Source organism: Armigeres subalbatus, chromosome 3 (genome assembly GCF_024139115.2).
Source record: "Armigeres subalbatus isolate Guangzhou_Male chromosome 3, GZ_Asu_2, whole genome shotgun sequence".
Classification (NCBI taxonomy): Eukaryota; Metazoa; Arthropoda; class Insecta; order Diptera; family Culicidae; genus Armigeres; species Armigeres subalbatus.
Window position 1 is genome coordinate 159,716,252 of NC_085141.1, and position 21,305 is coordinate 159,737,556.

The 21,305-nt window shown below is 40.1% G+C and overlaps 1 protein-coding gene across 4 annotated transcripts in view; it reads right to left on the bottom strand.

The window, feature by feature from the left end:
• Nucleotides 1-1,564: 1,564 nt before the first annotated feature.
• Nucleotides 1,565-21,305, bottom strand: part of LOC134219738 (persulfide dioxygenase ETHE1, mitochondrial-like) — a 39,286-nt gene continuing 19,545 nt past the window's right edge. For all 4 annotated transcript variants that reach the window (XM_062698597.1, XM_062698598.1, XM_062698595.1 and 1 more), the window contains exons 3-7: nucleotides 2,619-2,763; nucleotides 2,334-2,548; nucleotides 2,122-2,273; nucleotides 1,938-2,056; nucleotides 1,565-1,865 (exon numbers count right to left, since the gene is read on the bottom strand). In XM_062698597.1, coding sequence (XP_062554581.1) covers nucleotides 1,807-1,865; nucleotides 1,938-2,056; nucleotides 2,122-2,273; nucleotides 2,334-2,548; nucleotides 2,619-2,763 — 690 coding nt within the window. In that variant the 3' untranslated portion in view covers nucleotides 1,565-1,806. The remainder of the gene's footprint in view (nucleotides 1,866-1,937; nucleotides 2,057-2,121; nucleotides 2,274-2,333; nucleotides 2,549-2,618; nucleotides 2,764-21,305) is intronic.

The window sequence follows — 21,305 nt, forward strand, 5'->3', positions numbered from 1 at the left end:
TGTTTATGGCCCGTTTACATATGAGCTAGTTCTAGCGGACAATGCACTGTCCGACAATACTAGCGCGATATTAGCACAATGTAAACAGGAATTGTCCTCGCTAATAAGCGTTTACATTATGCTAATTTCGTGCTAGTATTGTCGGATAGTGCATTGTCCGCTAGAACTAGCTCATATGTAAACGGGCCATTAGGGAAGAGTGCGAAACCTTGTGAACCTTTTCAGGACGGCCTTTTTGTCCTTTTCAACGAACGAAGGTCAATTCTTGAATTGAGCATTGTATAGCCACCCACGATTTGTACAATCACATATGCTATGCTATGCTATGCTTTTCAACGAACGAAGGTCAATTGTCATCCACGGAACCCTAGATTCGGTATGGACAATCTTCTTTGGAACATGTCTGTCACTAACATATGCCAATACATGAGAAAAAGTTTGTGCAGCGATATTTGCATCGGCCGGGTCGAGGATACTCTGCCAATCCAAGTTAGACAGCACTTCGGCAATACTCCAATAATTCGCCTTGCGAAAAACCTATGACACAGCCGTTGAGGTACCAACATAGTCACGGACGTCGTCATGGCAGCCTTGTCCATAAAGGAGCAGGTGCAGTGGAAATGAATCGAGCGGTGTAACGACCGCCGACGAAGCACAGATCCAGCAAGCGATTATTCTCATTCATGATGCAATTAACTTGAGATAAAGTTGCTAAAGTACTGTAATTATCCAACAACCTGAGAGCTCCCGAGTGAAACGAGGAATGCTCCTGATCAGGGCGTAGGAAACCGTTCTGAGTTGGAACCCACGCGTCTCCTGCAAGGTTGAAGTCGTCCAGAACGATGATTCCTTGGTTGGGAGACGCTATTTCCGGCGCAAAGAAGACTGATCGGCATGATGCCACCTCCTGTCGATTTCCTGCTGATATTCGAGTTTCGATCACATCGAAAAACCTCGTACCCAGTTCCAAAAATATAGCTTGAAATTGTGCGAGAGTCTAGCCAAGTCTCGTTCAGAACTATGATATCGTAACAATGATCCATGACCGCTAGTCGATAATCCTCCACTAGACCATTCATATTCCGCCAACGTTATGATAGTACAAAGTGACGTGCGATTTTGGACGGGGGCTGTTGCTCTGGAAATCAGGATAATAAATCAGGAAGGCAGGCGGTGGTTGATTGATCGTACTTGCCGGTAATATGAGTTCGGAAGACCCCGTTTCCCTTCCCATGCGCAAGACCGGGACGGCTGCTGGACGCTGGCGTTTAGAGAACCATCTCAATACCAAATTTTCAAAACGACTTATCTGCTTTGAAAATTTAGTATTGATCTACTGATCTTTGGTTCACATCGCGGAAAACGGACGATCTGTGTTGGGCCGGATTCGTAGTCAGGATATCGGACAACAACCCAATGTAAATGGTTCACAAATAGCGATCCAAACGAATAATAATTTGTGATGCGTTTAGTATTGTAACAACAGAGTATGTTCTACATGTTCATATTAATTTCAAAAAACAACTTTCTCAAACAATTGGAAAAATGTTTGCAAGTGAATGACTACAAGCCAAGATATAGGTTTATTGTTCAAGTACGTTCTTGATATTTGCTGCATGTCCTGATATTTGATCGACCACTGAAGCATTTTTTTTATATATTTAACAAAAAGTAAACTCTTCGGTGAAACCCCAAAATTTGATCACCATACAAGTAACATAAAATACTGCTTAAAAGCTGATATTGCTTCGGATCATAAGTAGATGTTAAACCGGTATATGTTTGTGATTTTGCTTGATTTGTTCTTCACTTGTCCTTTGGTATGTCGTAGAGTCCACATTCACGGTTAGCGGGTACAGCTTTGTCTATAATTACAAATTAAATATTCATTAGTACTCATAAACAGCTTAATCTCCACTATTCCAGTTATAACTCACCAATCATCTTTGGGTAGGGCAAGTTCAAGTTAGCCATCAGTTCGACAAAAGCGTCCAAGTCCTTCGTGAGGCGCGGGTTGTATTGTTTCTCTTCGGCAACGGATGTCTCCATGTTACCCCTTGTCACGAATAAAGAAATTAAGTGAATTCATAGTCATGAAATCGATCATAAAAAGGATTTTACTTGTAATCATGAGCGGGAAAAAGTCTGAAATTGTCCGGAAGGGTGAAAATCCTTTCGTGAACCGACTTATACATTGTTCGTGAATCGCCTTCCTGGAAATCGGTACGCCCACAACCGCGAATCAGTAGCGTGTCTCCGGTGAATGCAATGCCCTAAAGTGACTCAAAATAATTAGTTGTTCAGTGGCGTGACTATCGACTATAGTTTCCCACCTGTTCTTCGACTACAAATGTCATGCAGCCGTTAGTGTGACCCGGAGTACACAGGGCCTTCAACTCGAATCGACCGAACTTAACCACTTCGTTGTCTTTCAGAAATTTGTCGGCTTTTGCCCCACTAGCTTCGGAAATCACGCTGATCGTTCCGGGAAGTAACTGCTTTAGGTATCCGGTACCAGTAATGTGATCGGCATGCATGTGAGTATTTACTGTAGGACAAAATGTTAGACATTGTAGTTGATTCTGATTAGGTTAAAGAATGGTTAAGGGTCTAATTACATGCGTAAATGAGTTTAAATCCCAGTTCCTGGATCAGCTTGGTATCACGCGTGGCTTGTTCCAATACAGGATCGATAAGAACAGCTTCTTTGGAATTTATATCAGCCAACAAGTAACTGTAGGTCCATGAATTGTCGTCGAAAAGCTAGCAAAAAGGAATAGACTGGTAAAGTACGACCACTAGGTAATTTGAATAAATGTTAGACCATCGGGCAGATCAATAATTGAGCTTAGTATCGGTAGGGTTAAACAACTCCATGCTTTTTTCAACACAAATAAATTTGAATGCAAGCACAGAAAGAAAGGATGAATATTGTGGGGACAATACTATCTACGTTGGAAAAAGAAATTGTCGCACTATTAGTTCATATGCTTTATTGTAAGTCATGCGTGGAAGTATACCCTCTGGCTATTCGTCTTCCCAATGCGTTCCATAATAGCCGAATAGTACAGAATGTGGAAAGCTTGTAATATCTTGGCAACTAAATGGTTTCAGATGTTAGAATCAAGATCGACTTACACGTGCACAGATCCAGAAAGCACTCGGTTTTTTACGCGTAGGATACGTCTTCTTCTTCTTCTTCTTGGCATTACATCCCCACACTAGGACAGAGCCGCCTCGCAGCTTAGTGTTCATTAAGCACTTCCACAGTAATTAACTGCGAGGTTTCTAAGCCAGGTTACCATTTTTGCATTCGTATATCATGAGGCTAGCACGATGATACTTTTATGCACCGGAAGTCGAGACAATTTCCAATCCGAAAATTGCCTAGACCGGCACCGGGAATCGAACCCAGCCACCCTCAGCATGGTCTTGCTTTGTAGCCGCGCGTCTTACCGCACGGCTAAGGAGGGTCCATCGCGTAGGCTACGAACCGCGTAAAAAACGAGTAAATCCCGAAAACTGACAACGTCGAAAATCGTTTTTTGCGGCATTTACGTGTTTTTTTTTTTACCCTATAACAAAAGTGTGTAAATAAAAACTTTTTGGAGAATCCACGTAAAAAAACGCGTAAATTCCAAAAGGCGCGAAAAAATCCGCATAAAAGCGACCAACCGTGTACAGTATTATAAATATCTGCAAGCAGTTCAAATTCATCATAAATCGTATCGATTGTTACTCAGCATAGTAATTGAACGGAAACGCCATGAGTGATCTCTCTGTGTGGCGCCGGCAGTGGGTGGCACAAGTAGGACATGCCATACGCATGAATTTTTATGGGTGGGACTGGGACAGTCAAAGCATTATCCTACCCATGATTATGGCAAGAACATATAAATTCATTTTCTGGCAAGAATGTGTGTGTTAGCAAAAGGTGATTTTAAAGCTAATCAGAGTCTAAACAATATTCACAGAGATTTCAGGGATCCTAAAGCAATAGACTACTAATTATTTTTTAGGACTCCAGGCAATTCATAATCCGAATGCAATCGATGTTCAAACTTTAATATTTCTTTAGCTCTAAAGGTTTTCAGAGTTGTTGACATTTACAATTGCGATCAATTAATTTTATTGGAAGTAATGCTGAATAAATAACGATTGTGTTTTCTGCAATCCTCAAAGAATTTGTTAAAATATAATTAATCAGAAACATCCCAAAGCCTGCTCCAAATCTGATCCATCGGTAGTTTTGAGCTCCCAAAAGATTATTTGATAATCATTCGATTTTTTGGTATTTTGCTTTGAATCGCAAGGTCCATAATATTTTCTGAAAGTTGATATGAAATCCTAGCTTTAAGCAATTATTGCTTAACCATTGAGGACTTTTTCGAATTTCTGTGATCCGTGACTTTACCTAGAAGCTTGTAAAGATATTCGATAATCGTAAAAATTCCAAGATGTATGTCATGCTTCTTGGAAAAGCAATGTTTGTCCTAAAAATCGAGGAAATTTTCTCAAATTATGTGAGTATTCTGGCCACAAGCGCTATTTATTTTTTGAATTGATTATATTGCAAGCATAACTGTCCCATTCTGAAATGGCTTTTATATCAACATGAGACAGTTATACTTTCACCGGCAGTATTGATAGAATGTGCATCGCATCGATTTCTCAACACGAGACCTTGCCCAAATAGGAGACAATCTCGGTGGTCTATAAGAAGGAGGTCATGGCTTCCATCGCAGAGTCGTCACTTGCGTATTCTGTATGTAAGTTCTTCATGTGTTTCATGTTCTACCAAAACGATTCCTACTGTTATAGCTTCTACACTAACAGTTCTAAAACCTCTCATAGCACCTATGAGAGATCATACAGTTCTCTACTACTTTCTTAAGTATAGGTATCCAATTTTAACAAAAACGTGGCCAGGACAGATCTCGACTGTTAGAGAATGCTCATTGCTGCCAACTGAGAGATAGTGATTGGTTCAAAAGCAATATCTGTGAATCACAGACTGTGATAACGGATGGAAGTAGTCTAGGATTGTAACACCTACGAATTAATGAGAACCGTGTGAGCATGCACCTTCTCGTTGAAGTATCTCAGCAAGACAATAACCGTTACTATTTGAAATGAGTCACTAAGCACATCTGGTAACACGCCATCGCAGCAACCAATGATATTCTGATAAAACGACATCGCAGCAACCAGTCCACGAGCTTTGACAGATCGTCCTCTTTCAACAGCCAACCAACCCCGAGGTAAGACGTGTGTGCTCAAGGACCAGATCCCCACGTGCTGAGTGATTCCTGCTTACAGTTTAGTGCTCACATTTTGGCGATCCTGCCAGAATTTTAATTTTGGATAACAGGATTATAGTAACTTTCCATGAAGCCATAGACCACAAACAGGAATCACTCGGCACAAGTTAAGTGAATAAAAAGTGATTGTGAAACGTCTTTTAAGTGTAAAGATTACTGAAAATATTCCTGGATTAGTTGGGATGACTCCAGAGTGAAGCAGTTGAATGGCTAAGTGGACCGTTTCTACTTGAGTCGATAATCTGCCAAGTTTGCCATTAAATTACTGGATTGGTCGGGATGACTCCAGAGTGAAGCAGTTGAATGGCTAAGTGGACCGTTTCTACTTGAGCCGATGATCTGCCAAGTTTGCCATTAAATTACTGGATTGGTCGGGATGACTCCAGAGTGAAGCAGTTGAATGACTAAGTGGACTGCTTCTACTTGAGTCAATGATCTGCAAAGTTGGAATTACTGGATTGGTCGGGAGGACTCCAGAAAACGGCAATCTGTGGGAAAGAATAAGTGGACCGTTTTCACACTTTAGCATACTGCGGATATAGCTAATAAAATAAATTAGCAAACAAGAGTTGGACTGCTTTTAACTCTTGTCAGTAAACCGCGGAGGTCGCCAGAAAGTTTTTGAAATAGTGTTTTTAACTGCATTCGAAGCAACCTATTCGATTTTGTCAGTATCTGATACTTTTGTTCATGACTTACAGGTTACAGGAAGAAAAAAAAAATCTACAATGGAAGGAAAATACGTGAGAAACGCTGATAGTTCAGATAGCGAACACGAAGAGTCGGAGAGCATCAATAACTCTGTCAGTTCAGATGATCGAAGCCAGGACACGGAAGGAAGTGGACATAGCTGTGGAAGCAAGGAAGAAAGCTCCGATTCGTCCGATTCGGACTCCCCTGATTCTCCAATTACACCAAATGAGGACAATATACGCGCAGATCCAAATGCTACCGCCGAGTCATCCTCAGAGAAACCGAAATGGTCGGAATATGAAGCTATGAAGAAGATCGAGAACTTGCAGAAAACTATGGCGGAGCTTACTGAAAGGTTGAGTACATACGAGCGGCCAGGTACCAGCACACTTCCCGATGTCGATAAAAGCTGGGGTATTTCTCAGGATTACGATCGGTCAACCGGCAACACGAACATTGTGAGATGGGATCATATTACACCCTTCCCAAGCGGTGTTCCCGCTTGCAAAATGTGGGAAGAATGGAACCGTTTTTTACAAAATTTTGAGATCGCGGCATCCTTGGGCAACGCGGTGAATTCTGCTCAACGTTCAAAATTGCTGTTCCTCTGTTTGGGTCAAGAACTTCAGGGCATTGTGCGAGCCGCAAGGCTGCTACCGAATTTAACAGACCCTAACTGCTATTCGGTTTTCGTGAACAACGTCCAAGGTTACTTACAATCGATGACGGACACGGCTGCAGAACACGAAGCGTTCGCAGCGATGAAGCAAGAACCGAAGGAATCCGCCGTAGCTTTCCACGCTAGATTGCAGGAGAAAGTTCAGTTATGCGGATATAGTATTCCAGATCAAGGACGTTTCGTCAGAGCGCAGCTGTTGAAAGGCCTGCGAAACAGGGACCTCACAAAAACGGCACGGATTTATAACTACGACATCAATTTCATCGTCCAATCCGCGACGAGAGAAGAGGCTTATATGGCTGAAACGACACAGCACGCTGGCTCCGAAATTTCTGCAGTTCATCGAGGAAATTGGAAACAGCCGATGGAGTTGCAACGAAAGCGTAAGAGAAACGACGAACCAGACGATAGACATGAGTCAAAGCGATACCGTGGCCCGGACAAGCGACGCGAAGGACGTAACCAACGTTGCAAACGCTGCAATCGTCCATCGCACAGGAGCAGCGCTAACTGTCCGGCACTAAACAAGAACTGCAATGGGTGCGGCGAGCGTGGACACTTCATCGCGACATGCAGGAAACGGCGCGTTAGCAACGTGCAACGTGAGGCGGACAGAGCCAACCCTACCAGTTGGACTGACGAAGAAGAAGAAGAAGACAAGAAGGTATTGAAAAAGAAAACTCCTCTTGAATAAACGATAGTTTTAATAGAATATGAATAAATTGTTCTGCTTCACCCCCTTTTCCAGAAAATAAACTCACTATCCATGAATGTTGTCTCGAATTATTGTATCATAGGCTCATCAACTCCAATAACGTTCATGATTGACTCTGGAGCAGATGTGAATGTCATTGGCGGGAACGACTGGACGCGACTAAAACGAGAATTTCACGGAGGACATGCCAAACTCCATCCGGTACCGGTGCCTTCAGCAAATGAGCTACACGCATACGGTTCCAGGAAACCAATAACCATCAATGCAGCATTCAAAGCCGAGATTTGTGTTCCCGGAACGAAGAGACCTTCGATTGAAACAACATTTTACGTCGCGAACGAAGGTGGACGTTCGTTACTCGGCAGATCAGCAGCAAGCGACATGAGTTTGCTTCATGTAGGAATCGATATCAACAATTGTGGGGACAAGATGGACAAACAAGAGTTCCCCAAGGTGCCAGGAATCAGGATTAAATTCAGTGTCGACAAGAAGGTTAGTCCAGTCAAGAACGCCTACTATAATGTACCAGCTGCCTTTAGAGATGGCGCAAGAAATCGACTACTGGATATGGAAAACCGTGGTATAATAGAACGAGTTACAAAAGCGCCAAACTGGATTAGCGGCATGTCCGCGGTCGCTAAAGGCAAAGATGATTTCCGGTTGGTCGTCAATATGAGAGGCCCCAATAAAGCAATCAACCGGGAGTACTATCGTCTGCCGCTACTTGAAGAAATGAAGGTTAAACTTCATGGAGCTCGTTACTTCTCGAAGCTGGACCTAAGTAACGCATATTACCATTTGGAGCTGTGCGAAGAGTCACGTGACCTTACCACATTCCTAACCGAAATGGGAATGTTTCGTTTCACACGGTTAATGTTTGGCGTTAATTGTGCGCCAGAGATATTCCAACGTGAAATGGTCCGTATCTTGGAAGGCGTGGAAAATTTGATCGTATACATTGATGACATCCTGATGTTCGCTGCAACAATAGAGGAGCTTCACACCACAGTAGCGCAAGTTTTACGAATCTTAAGAGCTCACAACCTGACTGTAAACGAGAATAAATGCGAATTTGACCGGACTCGCCTCAAGTTCCTAGGCCATGAACTTGACAAAGATGGGTTTCACATCGAAGAAGCTAAAGTGAAGAGCATCCGATGTTTTAGGGAACCGACAACCATCTCGGAATTGAGAAGCTTCTTGGGGCTCGCTTCTTTCGTCAGCCCTCATGTGCAAAATTTTGCTGATATAACAAGCCCATTGTGGTCTGCAACAACCCTGTGGAACTGGGGGCCCCAGCAGAGGAAAGCGTTCAATTTAGTTAAGGAGCGAATCATACAATGCACAATAGCTCAAGGCTTCTTCTCGGAAACTGACAAGACCATGTTGTTCACGGACGCCTCACCTGTTGCTCTAGGTGCTGTTCTTGTACAAGAGAACAACAATAAAAACCGCAGGATAATTTCTTTTGCCTCTAAAGCCTTAACGGTGACAGAGAAAATATCCACAGAACCAACGAGAAGCGCTGGCGGCCGTTTGGGGCGTGGAACACTTTTCTTATTTTCTTTTGGGCAGACGATTTACGCTTTGCACGGATGCTCAAGGAGTAGCATTCATCCTGAACCGCACTCAGGAAGAATCGAAAAGAGCTCTCACTCGGGCAGATGGCTGGGCTCTTCGTCTCAGTCCTTATGACTACGACATTGAGTTTGTTCGAGGCAGAGACAACATTGCCGATTCATCGTCAAGATTATACAGCGGCAATGATCAACCATTCGATGAAGATATTAGCCCATGGGAAATAGCCTCACTTGAGGCTAACGCTGTTGGTTTCCTAACGGATGCGGAAATACTGGACGCTACTGGTAGAGACGAGACACTGCAGCTCGTTATAACATCTTTGCATACCGGAGAATGGCCGGGGCAATTACGTAAATTTCAATCAATCGAAAATGATCTGACTACACGGAACGGAGTTGTTGTAAAAACCGGCTGCGTGGTAGTTCCCGAACAACTACGAAAAAAAGCTTTGGAAGTCGCACACGCAGGACACCCATCAGCCTCGAAGATGAAATCTATCCTGCGTCAACGTGTGTGGTGGCCGGGTATGGCAACTGACACTGAAAAGTGGGTAAATAGTTGTGCCACCTGTGCTGTAAACGGACGACCGGAGAAAACCACTCCAATGCAGCGTACATTTGCTCCCAAGGCTGTTTGGGAGACAATTGCGTTGGATTTTAATGGTCCATATGTCCAGTTCGGTGGAATCTCTATTCTTGCGATTGTGGACTATAGATCACGGTATCTGATAGCTAAGCCAGTGAAGACAACGAGTTTCGATCACACAAAGCCGATATTGGAAATGGTTTTTGAAAGAGAAGGTTTTCCAGCGAATATCAAATCCGATAACGGTCCACCCTTTAACGGAAATGAATATAAAAGTTATTGCGCTGAGCGAGGAATTAACACTATATACTCCACACCGCTATTTCCTCAGCAGAATGGTCTCATGGAGGGGTATATGAAGATCATTAATAAGGCCATGTCCACGGCGTCTTCTAACAAGACCAACTTCATCGAAGAGCTTCGGGTAGCAGTAGATGCTCACAATGCTGCCACTCATCGGGTGACACAAATTCCACCTGAAGAAGTCATGTTGGGCCGCAAAATTAAACGTAGACTCCCGCTCCTACGTTACGAAGGCAGCAACATTGATGACGAGCTCTTGGAACAACGCGATCGAACAGCTAAATTACTCTCGAAACAACGTGAAGATGCCAGGCGAGACGCTCGGCCATGTCGGGTCAAGCCCGGTGATGATGTCATCGTAGAACGTACGAGTCGAGCAAAGGGAGAAACTAGATTTTGTCCTACGCGTTTCACAGTTGTCGAAGAACGGAACGGTAATCTGACACTCACCAACGATGCAGGCCAAGTTCTTAAGCGCCATGTATCGCAGACCAAAAAAGTTCACTCGTGGCGTAATCAAAATGACCGGGAAGCATCAGAAAACCACCCGGAAGATGTTCAACCGCGTCCGACTCGCGAGAAGAAAACGCCTACGTATCTCAAGGATTATGTCAAAACTGTAGAAATTAGAGAACGAAAAATGTAAACATTCGAGAATTTGTTGTTTGCAAGAAAAATAAACAAAACTTTAAGGATAACAACGTGACGTCACCTTTTATTTGATACTGTCCAATGTTTACCCTTTTTTTTATATCGCATGATTGAAGTCTCAAGAGGGTAAAATATACATCGTTCTGTTATCAACAAATGTTTCACACGACTGATGACAGTTCTTTCGGGCTTCACTGCAGAATGGAGAAGGGAACGGGGGAAAATTTTCACTTAAACTCTGACAGAAGAGCAATGGATTTTTTTTTTTTGTTGTTTTGTTCTACAATTACACGGGTTAATAAATCTATTCAAAAGCAACACTACCAAAAATCCACAAATTTTTATTGGCAAAAATCCATAGATTTAACTTATGATGTATATCAGCGTACATATAACCCTTCTCCACGCAGTTTGCTAATTTTTTTGCTAATAAAAGATATATCGAAATAAACTTTATGTGTGGTCTCGTATAAGCGATAATTTAATTTATGTGTGGATCCATATTGAATATATTAGGATGGTGCTATTGCACAAACCGCTTAAATGTCAATGCTAATACCAGAACTGTTGGCAAAATCGGCATTTCCTGTTTGTCCTACCCACAAATCGGAAAGTGGATGCACTGATTTTACTAATTGGAGTTGTTGTGTTCCTTTAACTAATTAGAGTTGGAATTGCATGGGGAAGAAAAAACAGAAATGATGATACTTCAAAACCAAATTTTCAAAACGACATATCTGCTTTTGTAAACAAAGATTCAAACGACGTGTTGACGAAATCGAGGTGCTTGAAAACGAAACCAGCAGATAAATTCGGAGACGCATCATAGCTGGAAATCGTAAGTAATTTGGTCTGCGTAAGACGCTCCGATTAAATAGAACTCGCCGCCAAACTGACTATCTACAAAACGCTCATTAAACCGGTGGTCCTGGACGATGATCGTGGATGACCTGTACTAGAAATTTTTTAAAGAAAAGTGGAGACGATTCTTATATGTATGTAGGAGAACGGTTCGGCACTTCATCCCATAGCTCCTATATTCACCCCATCAAAAACAAAGCAATGAAAAGGAATTTGCTTCGATTCTTATTTTTGTGATTTTTTTCAGCAGTAAGCACGCATGTTAGCGACGAGATTGGTGCTTTTTATCTTTGTTTTTCGATGCGAGATGAGAGTGAGATTGAAAACGGAACAATTCCCCTATGTAGGGGGAATGACGGCTTTGGCAGGTTTTGTTCTATTATTGGCAGGGGGTTTTTTATGACTGACTTGGCTCAAATTTGGCCTAAACATTCTTTGCATATCAAAGAATATTGTGGCCAAATTTCATAAAATTTGGTCGACAAAAACCCCCCTGCCAATAATAGAACAAAACCTGCCAAAGCCGTCTTTCCCCCTAGTATAAATAAAAAAAATACTATCCAATCCGGGTAGTCAATACTTTGATAGAAATAATATCTGAACATATATTCATTCCATCGCGAAAGAAAGAAATACAACATCAATCTCAAAGCTTCTTTTTGCTAACATGCGTCATCATTGCAGAAAAAATACAAACAAAAGAAACAAATCATATTCCTTTTATTATTTCAAAGTATTTACACTCGAGTTTACACTGTAGATGAAAAATATTGCAGTTCAAAGTTATCTTCAAAGAAAAAAAACTCAATTATTTTATTATCTCATACTCTCAATAAAATTGTCCAATATAGTTGATAAAGGTAATAAATAGATGAATAATAAGGTCATAAACGTTTGATCGGTGACATACATGGATCTAAATATAATCCGGCTGAAAAAAAATTAATCGCTATCAAAGTGTCAAATAATACTACATACTACTACACGAACATGATAAGCATATGTTTATCCTAGAGGTGAGCCAGCCCAGGGCTGCAAGCCTCTCAAATAAAGACAAAAAAATATGTTTATCCAAGGACAAGATATATATCTCAATGACTGTTGTATGAATTTCGCAACAAGTGTCGATCGATGATACCGTGACCTTTGTGTCAATACCCAAGCCGTTCCCATCCAATGGATGATTGGCAAAACAATTCACGCTTCGACTGTGCTGTTCCCGTGTTTAATTTTTACCAACTTCTTTACAGTTGTTTGCGCTCCAGCGAATAACTTTTGAATTTGTGGAATTCATTAATTTCCTTCGATTGTCTACCTACACTCTCATACTTGTAGGATAACCGATATAACCGATTATCACTGGTTAATAGTTAATTTGTATTTGCGATGCTCATGTGTTGCATTTGTAGTTCTCGAGCTCTAAAATCGACTGGTTACTGGCGTTTTTTGTTTGTTTGAAAAAATTCCGAGACACAGTAGGAAAATATACAGCCAGGTATCTGGCACCCCCAATCCTACTCACTACGTTTGACAATAGCCAACATCTTTGAGTTTCCCATTGTTCTATTGAAATTGGGTTTCCCACTGACAATTCTATTTTGTAAACAAACCATTATTCCGAACTGATTTTTTCCAAATGGACGTAAATATTTTTCACCATTTTTCGAGAACTTGTGCGAAAGTATGAATGCGAGGTGTGTTTGAATAAGAATATTGATGCCTTTAATAAAAATTCATATTTCGATCGGCACCAAGCGCTCTACTTGGCCTAAATATTACGATATTTTAAACATATTTTCAATGGGAGATTTTCGATGACTTTAATTACGTCTTCTTGTTAAATTAATCGATGATTTTGATGCTGGCATCAAAAACATGGCCGCTTCGCAGACTCCTGTATACAGCGCTTTAACGGCGTTAGAGTCAATTGCATGTTTGAATGATTGCATGTTCATATAAGGTAAAATACCAAGTTATTACGATAATCTAAGTTATTGCGATATCTGAATGTCCCCATGAGTGTTCCCAGAGGAAACGATAGGAAGAGATTTTGAAAATTGTTCAGCAGCATATAAGCAAAAAGCATATGGAGACACATGGTACATTTGGTAATTGCATGTTGGGAAGTTAATGTTATTGATTAACACCTCATTAGACTTATGATTTCAAACAGCAGCTTCCCGGCCGTCTTCTAAGCGATTTTTACAATTCTTTCTCGATTGTCCTGTAGTTTGCTATTTTGTTATGTTTCAACACACCAATTTCATAAAAAAAATATTTCAGCAAAATGCTTCACTGAAAATAATCAGCAATTTTGAAGCCTGCTGAAGAAATCAGTAGTTTGATATGTAGGTATTTACTGAAAACCGTCGTATTTTCCAAATTACTGATCACTCAGCATTTTCCATCGACTAACTGTCAAACTTTAGAAAGAAAAAAAAAACAGAGTTGTTTTTACTTAGGCTGTGAACCATTCCAGCGATTCGTTTAACTTTTAGTTAAAATTTGACAGTTCGATGGTTATTTTCCCATCGTGGTTAAAATTCTACCCCGTAGCCGACCCATTTGAGTTTTGACAGATTGATAGTTATTTGGAACAAAATAGATTTGGCGCCAATTTTCTCGTGAAGAAAGTTTAACTATCGAACTGTCAAATCTAACCATGCTCCGGAGCAGGGTTATTTTTAACCACAGAGAAATAACCATCGAACTGTCAAATTTTAACTAAAAGTTAAACGAATCGCTGGAAGGTTCACAGCCTTAGACAAGTTGGTGCGTGCTTTTCATTTTTCGTAAGTATTGCAAATCTAATAGGTATATCAAGATAAAATTTTCAAAACGACTTATCTGCTTTTGTAAACAAAGATTCATACGACGATTTGACGAATCTTATAGCTCTCCCACGCAAACTGACACCATCAATAGATAGGTGAAGGTTTCCGCTACCTGTTGATGGTGTTAGTTTGCGTGGGAGAGTTATCAGATTCGTCAAATCGTCGTTTGAATCTTTGTTTACAAAAGCAGATAAGTTGTATTGAAAATTTTGTCTTGATATCATATCGCGTAATTAGAGTTATAGATAAATAAGATAAGGAAGAATAATTTTTTATAATCAATTTTATATATTTTACAGTCAATGCAAACTAATGGGCGTCGCACGTAATGCAGTTTTAGACATTCCTGTTACGGAAATTAAAGCATTCTCAATCGGACATATGAAGTCTTTGTTGTTGTACACTCGGTTGTACATATATCAGTGTACAAAAATGTATACAAAAACGTAAAAAAAGTCTTTAGTTTGATTACATTTTAGACGTGATCGACATACTGATGATATCAGGAATTCGATTTATTTAGCTGAATTATATCAGCATGATGCTGTCAAATCCTGTAATGATCGAAATTACTGAATTTTTCAGCAGACCTTTTCAATTTGCTGATTATTCAGTAAATAGTTGTCGAATGCAATGACAGGTCACCTTGCTGATATTGCCAGTAATTATTTTTGCCTTTCTCGTACAACAAAGTTGTACCGAAAGGCTATCATTTCACTCTGAAAACGAACTTTTTACAGGAACATCTGATAGTAAAGTTTCTTATACCATTCGACTCAGTTTGATGAATCGAGGTGATGCCTAGGTGTGTGTGTATGTTTGTGTGTCTGTATGGTCACTTTTTCAACCTCAAAAACTCACACGATTTTCATGTACTTAGACTTAACTGATTTTATCGAAACAAGTTGCATTCCGCAGAGCCACTCTTCTAATTACATGCTATTTAATCTCATCAAGATTGATTAATGCGTTCGCAGCTGACAAGGAAAATGGTTTAGGCAGTTTTCCATTTTTCCCATATAATCGGGACTACGAGCATTGAGCAGCTACCATGCTATAATATAAATTACGTTTGCTCGATGGGTTAGAAACCTCGCTACGGCAATATCGATAGCGCTAATACTATCGACAGACATATGATTTCCGCACAATGATTTTCGTATCACGCTGTACGCGTACAGTGACAAGATGACACACATCTTTTCTTTCCACCGTTGTATCTATTTGTCAGCTTGTTTTGAAACTGATTCTACAGCTTTCCAAAACTATATTTTTCATCAAAATAGGGGAAAAGACGGCTTTGGCAGGTTTTCTTCTATTATTGGCAGGGGGGTTTTTGATGACCAAATTTTATGAAGTTTGGCCACAATATTCTTTGATATGCAAAGAATATTTAGACCAAATTTGAGCATAATCAGTCATCAAACACCCCTAACAATAATAGAAAAGAACCTGCCAAAGCCGTCATTCCCCCTATATAGAAATCATAAACTGTTACTATAGTTTTTATGAGTATTGCACAATATTTATCCATATTTTTTGAATAAATTGTGAATTCGCGTCAGCAGTTCATTCATCGATATGAACACGTCATTATTTTCCAATTCTTTGTATAGGTATTTAGCAGAAATATGCGAGTTCTTGCAAATATTCCGCAAGGCAATTATTTCTGCGGACGTTATTCATTCTATTCTATAATTTGGGGTGACTTCAGTGCAAACGGCACTGATCGTTTAATTATTTTGAGCATTTTGAAGGATAAAGCCAGCATTGTTCAATTGTGTCATAGATCCTGTAAGGGACCGTATAATAATCACGTAAGCATTTTTTCTGGGTTTTACAACCTCCCTACCCCCATGTAAGATTTTTCCCATACAAATAACTTTTTATTTATGTGGAACGTAAGAAAATGGTAGACCCCCCTCCCCCCCCCCAAAGTGCTTACGTAATTAGTATACGACCCCTAACAGGTTTATTCGGACCACTTATTTACTTCGCGCTTTATTTCTGCACTCCACTTTTACCACCACGAGATCCTCCTCTCCTCTCCTCTCTCCATCTCCAAACACTACAGATCCAATTTTGAATTTGTCCAAAACAACGGTTCAAAACATTCTTTCCATCTAAAAAAGTAGATTCTGACTAATGGCAAATCAAAGAGCCCGCATCCTTCCCAATCCTTAGACATCATTCCAATTAAAACCCATGGGATCCTTGAATAAAATGTCCGAAATCACACGATACAGAACTCAAACCATTGAATATCATGCAAAAGTGACGGTAGATCTTTCCCGGAAACAACCCAAGAACTGGCAAAATCAATAGGAAGACATCTTCAGCGCGTAATTGTAGCGGCCGATACAAATATTTAAAACAATTATGTCTCCCCCTCGGTTTTTGACCAAAAATCGTATTTTGAGGGGCAACAAATTAAAATTCCATAAATTTTGAGGATGTTCAAAACATTCTTTAACAAATCCAAGGAGTTTTTGATTTTTTTGCATTTTAATATTTATTTTTAATTATCCCCTCTTGACTATTCGGAGACCAGTAGGACATAATTTCAATAAAATATTTAAAACGGCCTAATGGGCTTACGAATAATTATTTTGCCGATGTTGTGAAAAATATCATCCGGAATTGCAGAAAACGAATTTTACTCAATCAGCTTGCAAATGTTTGTTTTTATTTCATATGTCAAACGGCGTATTTGACATTTCAAAACAACAAATTATGTTCTGTTTCGTACAATACAACGGTCGCAGGGCAGGGTACGGAAATCATCGTGCTATCGTGATACCAGCGTGATTCTGGGTGACAGACATATGATTTTATGCTGTACAGTGATATTGGTATCATATATGTGTCACAAGTATAACGCAACGAGCAAAGCTTTTCAAAGCTTGCAATGTGGAACGTATTGTACACGAAAACTAATCGACGAACAACGTACGCGCTTTTAAGTTTAGAGCCGACTCGATGATGTTTATTGCCATTATACTTTATCGGAGTATTCACACCAAGCCAGAGTGTAAAATAATCGAATTTTTTTTGTGAAGTCCATTTTTCTTCATTTGTCAGTTCACTTCCGACACATTCATAGGTTCATAGTCGGCTCTGGACAGTCAATATTCAGTTGAATATTAGTCATTGAATATTTATGCACATTTTACAAATTGATAAATTATCTGAAATTTGAACACGTTTCAAATGAGTAAAGTGATTTATCACACAGGACTGAATGCGATTTTCATCTGCGAGGCACTTTCAGCGGTAAACATCAACATAAACAATGCTAATTATGTTTTTTTCTGCACATAGTAAACACATTCAGTGGCAGTCGAATGAATGAGTTCGTGGAGTAGTCGTCTGACTATGTCATTCTATGTTTTGAATATTCATGCGATGTTTGTCAAAATTCGGACCGAAGTTGTTTCATGAAGATGAATATTTTAAGCTCTGGCACCAACACAGTTGTAAGTTTCATCGTTGGCAACAGAAATTGCACTCGATAACGACACGATTAACTGCTGGTTTCGTACGCTCGTGGCCATGGTGGTGTTTGCGTTTGTTTTGTGTCATACATTGGAAGAGGAAAAAGAGCGGTTTCATTGATGCTTCAACATGCTGTATGGTTTGGGTGGTGTGGAGTTATGGTGAAGTTAGGGTGATTTCAAGGGCAAATTTGAATATAGTTTTCGTTTTATACATCTCCTTATTTTCATATTATATTATGTATGCGGTTTTGTTAGTTTTCTATTTATATTTAGGAATCGTTCAAAAATGGCATCGGGGCCTTGGCGAAGGGGGGTGGGGGTGTCGTTGGTTGAATAATCTTAAATGTATTTGACGTCATATTCTAGTCGGCCTTGAGAGTTATTGGCTTAATTTTCAAAATGTTCGTGTACATTTCACTCCGAAATCGAACCTTTTATAGAAGTCTTGGAGGCCCATGATGTTACATACCAACCCGACCAGTTAGTCATAACAATTGTATCAATATGTGTTACAATTACAAATAACAATACTTAAAATACTTTCTCTGTCAAAAATGGATGAAAGAAAATTTCACGATCGTCATAACTTGATAACATAATGTATTAGGCTTATTTTACAGATAAATAATATTGCCAACATTTTTGGTAGATAGGAATTGGAAAAAAACGAAGTTACCACCTTCAGTATATCTTGATTTAATCGAGAAAGGCATCGTCACCGCTAGGTGGATTAATTTGTGTTTTTGCTGAAATGATTGCTGATCATTCAGCTCGGCAAAATTCAGCGAAATTTTGCTGGTCTTCGGCGAAAAAAATTTGGTGTGAAGGGATCCTCATTATTTTCAGCAAGATCAGCTGGAGTACGAATGCTGTCATGTAGAATGTAGACATATCGATTTACCAAATTCAATGCAGATGTTCTAGGTTCTCCAAATTATTCTGGAATTCAAATCAATTGGTCTACAAGGTCAACTACGCCTGGCATCCAATCGAAATCAACCCAGCATGTTCATACAAGTTTTCGAAAGGAAAGTGCTGCGTACCATCTATGGTGGAGTGCAGATGGCGGACGGTACGTGGAGGAGGCGATGAACCACGAGTTGCATCAGCTGGTGGGAGAACCATCCATCGTTCACACCGCGAAAATCGGACGACTGCGGTGGGCCGGGCACGTAGCCAGAATGTCGGACAGTAACCCGGTGAAAATGGTTCTCGACAACGATCTGACGGGCACAAGAAGGCGAGGTGCGCAGCGGGCAAGGTGGATCGATCAGGTGGAAGATGACTTGCGGACCCTCCGTAGACTGCGTGGTTGGCGACGTGTAGCCATGAACCGAGCCGAATGGAGAAGACTCTTATATACCGCACAGGCCACTTCGGCCTTAGTCTGAATAAATAATAATAATAATGTTCATACAAGTCCATAGAGCCATCCTAGATGGAGCCCAAGTTTGATGCAGATGTTCTAGGTTTTCCTAATTGTTCTGGATCTACACTAAACCAATAACCAACCAACAGGTGATAAATCGACCTCCACTGCCTGATTGCCTATTTCAGTGGTAGAAGGCCACTATACAGGAGACCATTAATTCTCGGTGTGATGCAGCCTTATGCTTACCGTGCCTACGAATGATGGTTAGGGGGTCAGGGCACTCTTCACAGTATTGAGCCCTTACTGCGATAACCAGAGCTATGGCGTGAGTTGTTGCTTCTCCGAGATAATCGGCTTCTCTTATTAAATCTCAACTTGAGGTTAAATAAAAGTGGGGATTTGAGTATGTTTTTATTTAGTTTTTCAACAAATTGTCACCTATATAGATTCGGATTATGCGTTTTACACTCTGTGTTTCGTCTTTGACGTTCTTGTTTCGATACCATTTTCTCCGTTGCTGTTCATATTGATAAAGAAGGTGTGGAGTAAACCCGGATTTTGCTGCTTTTAGTAACTCTCGATCAATGCCACATGCATGTGTACTTGTTAACAACGCTACCCTATTAACATTTTGGTTTTATGCTGGATTTATTACACTCTTGAAGAGTAAATTATGGATTTCGAGAGCGTTATGAAACTTAAAATGTTACTTGGGTATCGTTGCTACACTTTTCTCTGAACTAATAACCAGAAATGTATGTGCTGTCACAATTGATGTTCCTGGCGGAACCTCCGCCGATGTTCGGGTTATTTGCCACATGATGAACCATCCCCTTCGGATGCTTTCAAACGAGTTGACGTAGTAGTGCTCTTCAAAAGGCCTTCCGCTAATTGTCGGCAGTGATGCTAATACCCATCACATCATCTGGGGTAGCTTGGATATCAAACTGAGATGCTCCAGTTTGATGGAAGAGTTGGAGTTGGAACAGATGCCATTCAGCAGGGATTGATTCTTTCAAGTAACAAGAAGGCTCTACGATCTGCTGAGCGATCCGGCTGGAAAACTCTCTGTGCAAATCATACGAAAATTATTTTGAGCGTTTAGTGGAATGTCTTTACTTGTCATAAGACAAGTTCGTACAATTCCATTTAATCCACCACTTGATTGTGCCTTTGATAGATACGTTATTTTGACCGCAATACTAAGGCTGTCTTTAATGTCTCGTACTTGACTCGACTCAAGTAAAAGACACTCAAGACGGCCTTACTGTTGAAGTCGAAATACGTATCTCTCAAAGGTACAACCAATTCGTCTTATATTCGTCCATTACATCTTTTTGGTTCTGAAATCGAACTGTAAGGTATGTGGGTCTAATTCTTTTTTTTTTTTTTAACTAATTTTATTTGCTAATTATCTAATACATGCATTCATCTCTTAGACTAGGTGTTCCGTGTTTTCTTAACACTATCATCCTTATTTGCTATGTTACGCTTTTCGTTATTATTAATACATTTCAATTGCCTCTGGCAGTTAGAATTTTTTCCTCTGGTTGAATTGAACCATGTAGGAATTACAATGTTTTCAACTTAAACTAAACTTAACCTATTGTATACTAAGGGTACAAGGAGTTAATCGTTGCAATAGAAGATTGCAACGATTTTTGTCTAAAATTAGAAATTATTTTGTTGGACATTTGTTGCAATGTCTCAATATTAGAAATTCTATGAAGTTCATTGGTACTCTACCACGGAGGCAACTTCAGAATCATTTTCAAAATTTTATTTTGAATCCTCTGGAGTGCCTTCTTTCTGGTATTGCAGCAACTCGCCCATGTTGGCACAGCATACAACATGGCAGGTCTAAAATTTGTTTGTAAATCAAAAGTTTGTTCTTAAGACAAAGTTTTGATTTTCTGTTTATAAGTGGATATAGGCACTTAATATATTTGTTACATTTGGCTTGAAGGCCTTCAATGTGATTTTTAAAGTTAATTTTGATCTAGCAGAAGACCTAAATATTTAGCTTCGCTAGACCAATTAATTGGAACCCCATTCATAGTGACAATATGTCTGCTAGAAGGTTTCAAATAAGAAGCTCTCGGCTTATGTGGGAAAATTATAAGCTGCGTTTTGGAAGCATTCGGGAAATTTTCCATTTTGCAAGTAAGTGGAGAAAACATCCAAACTTTTTGCAATCTACTACAAATGACACG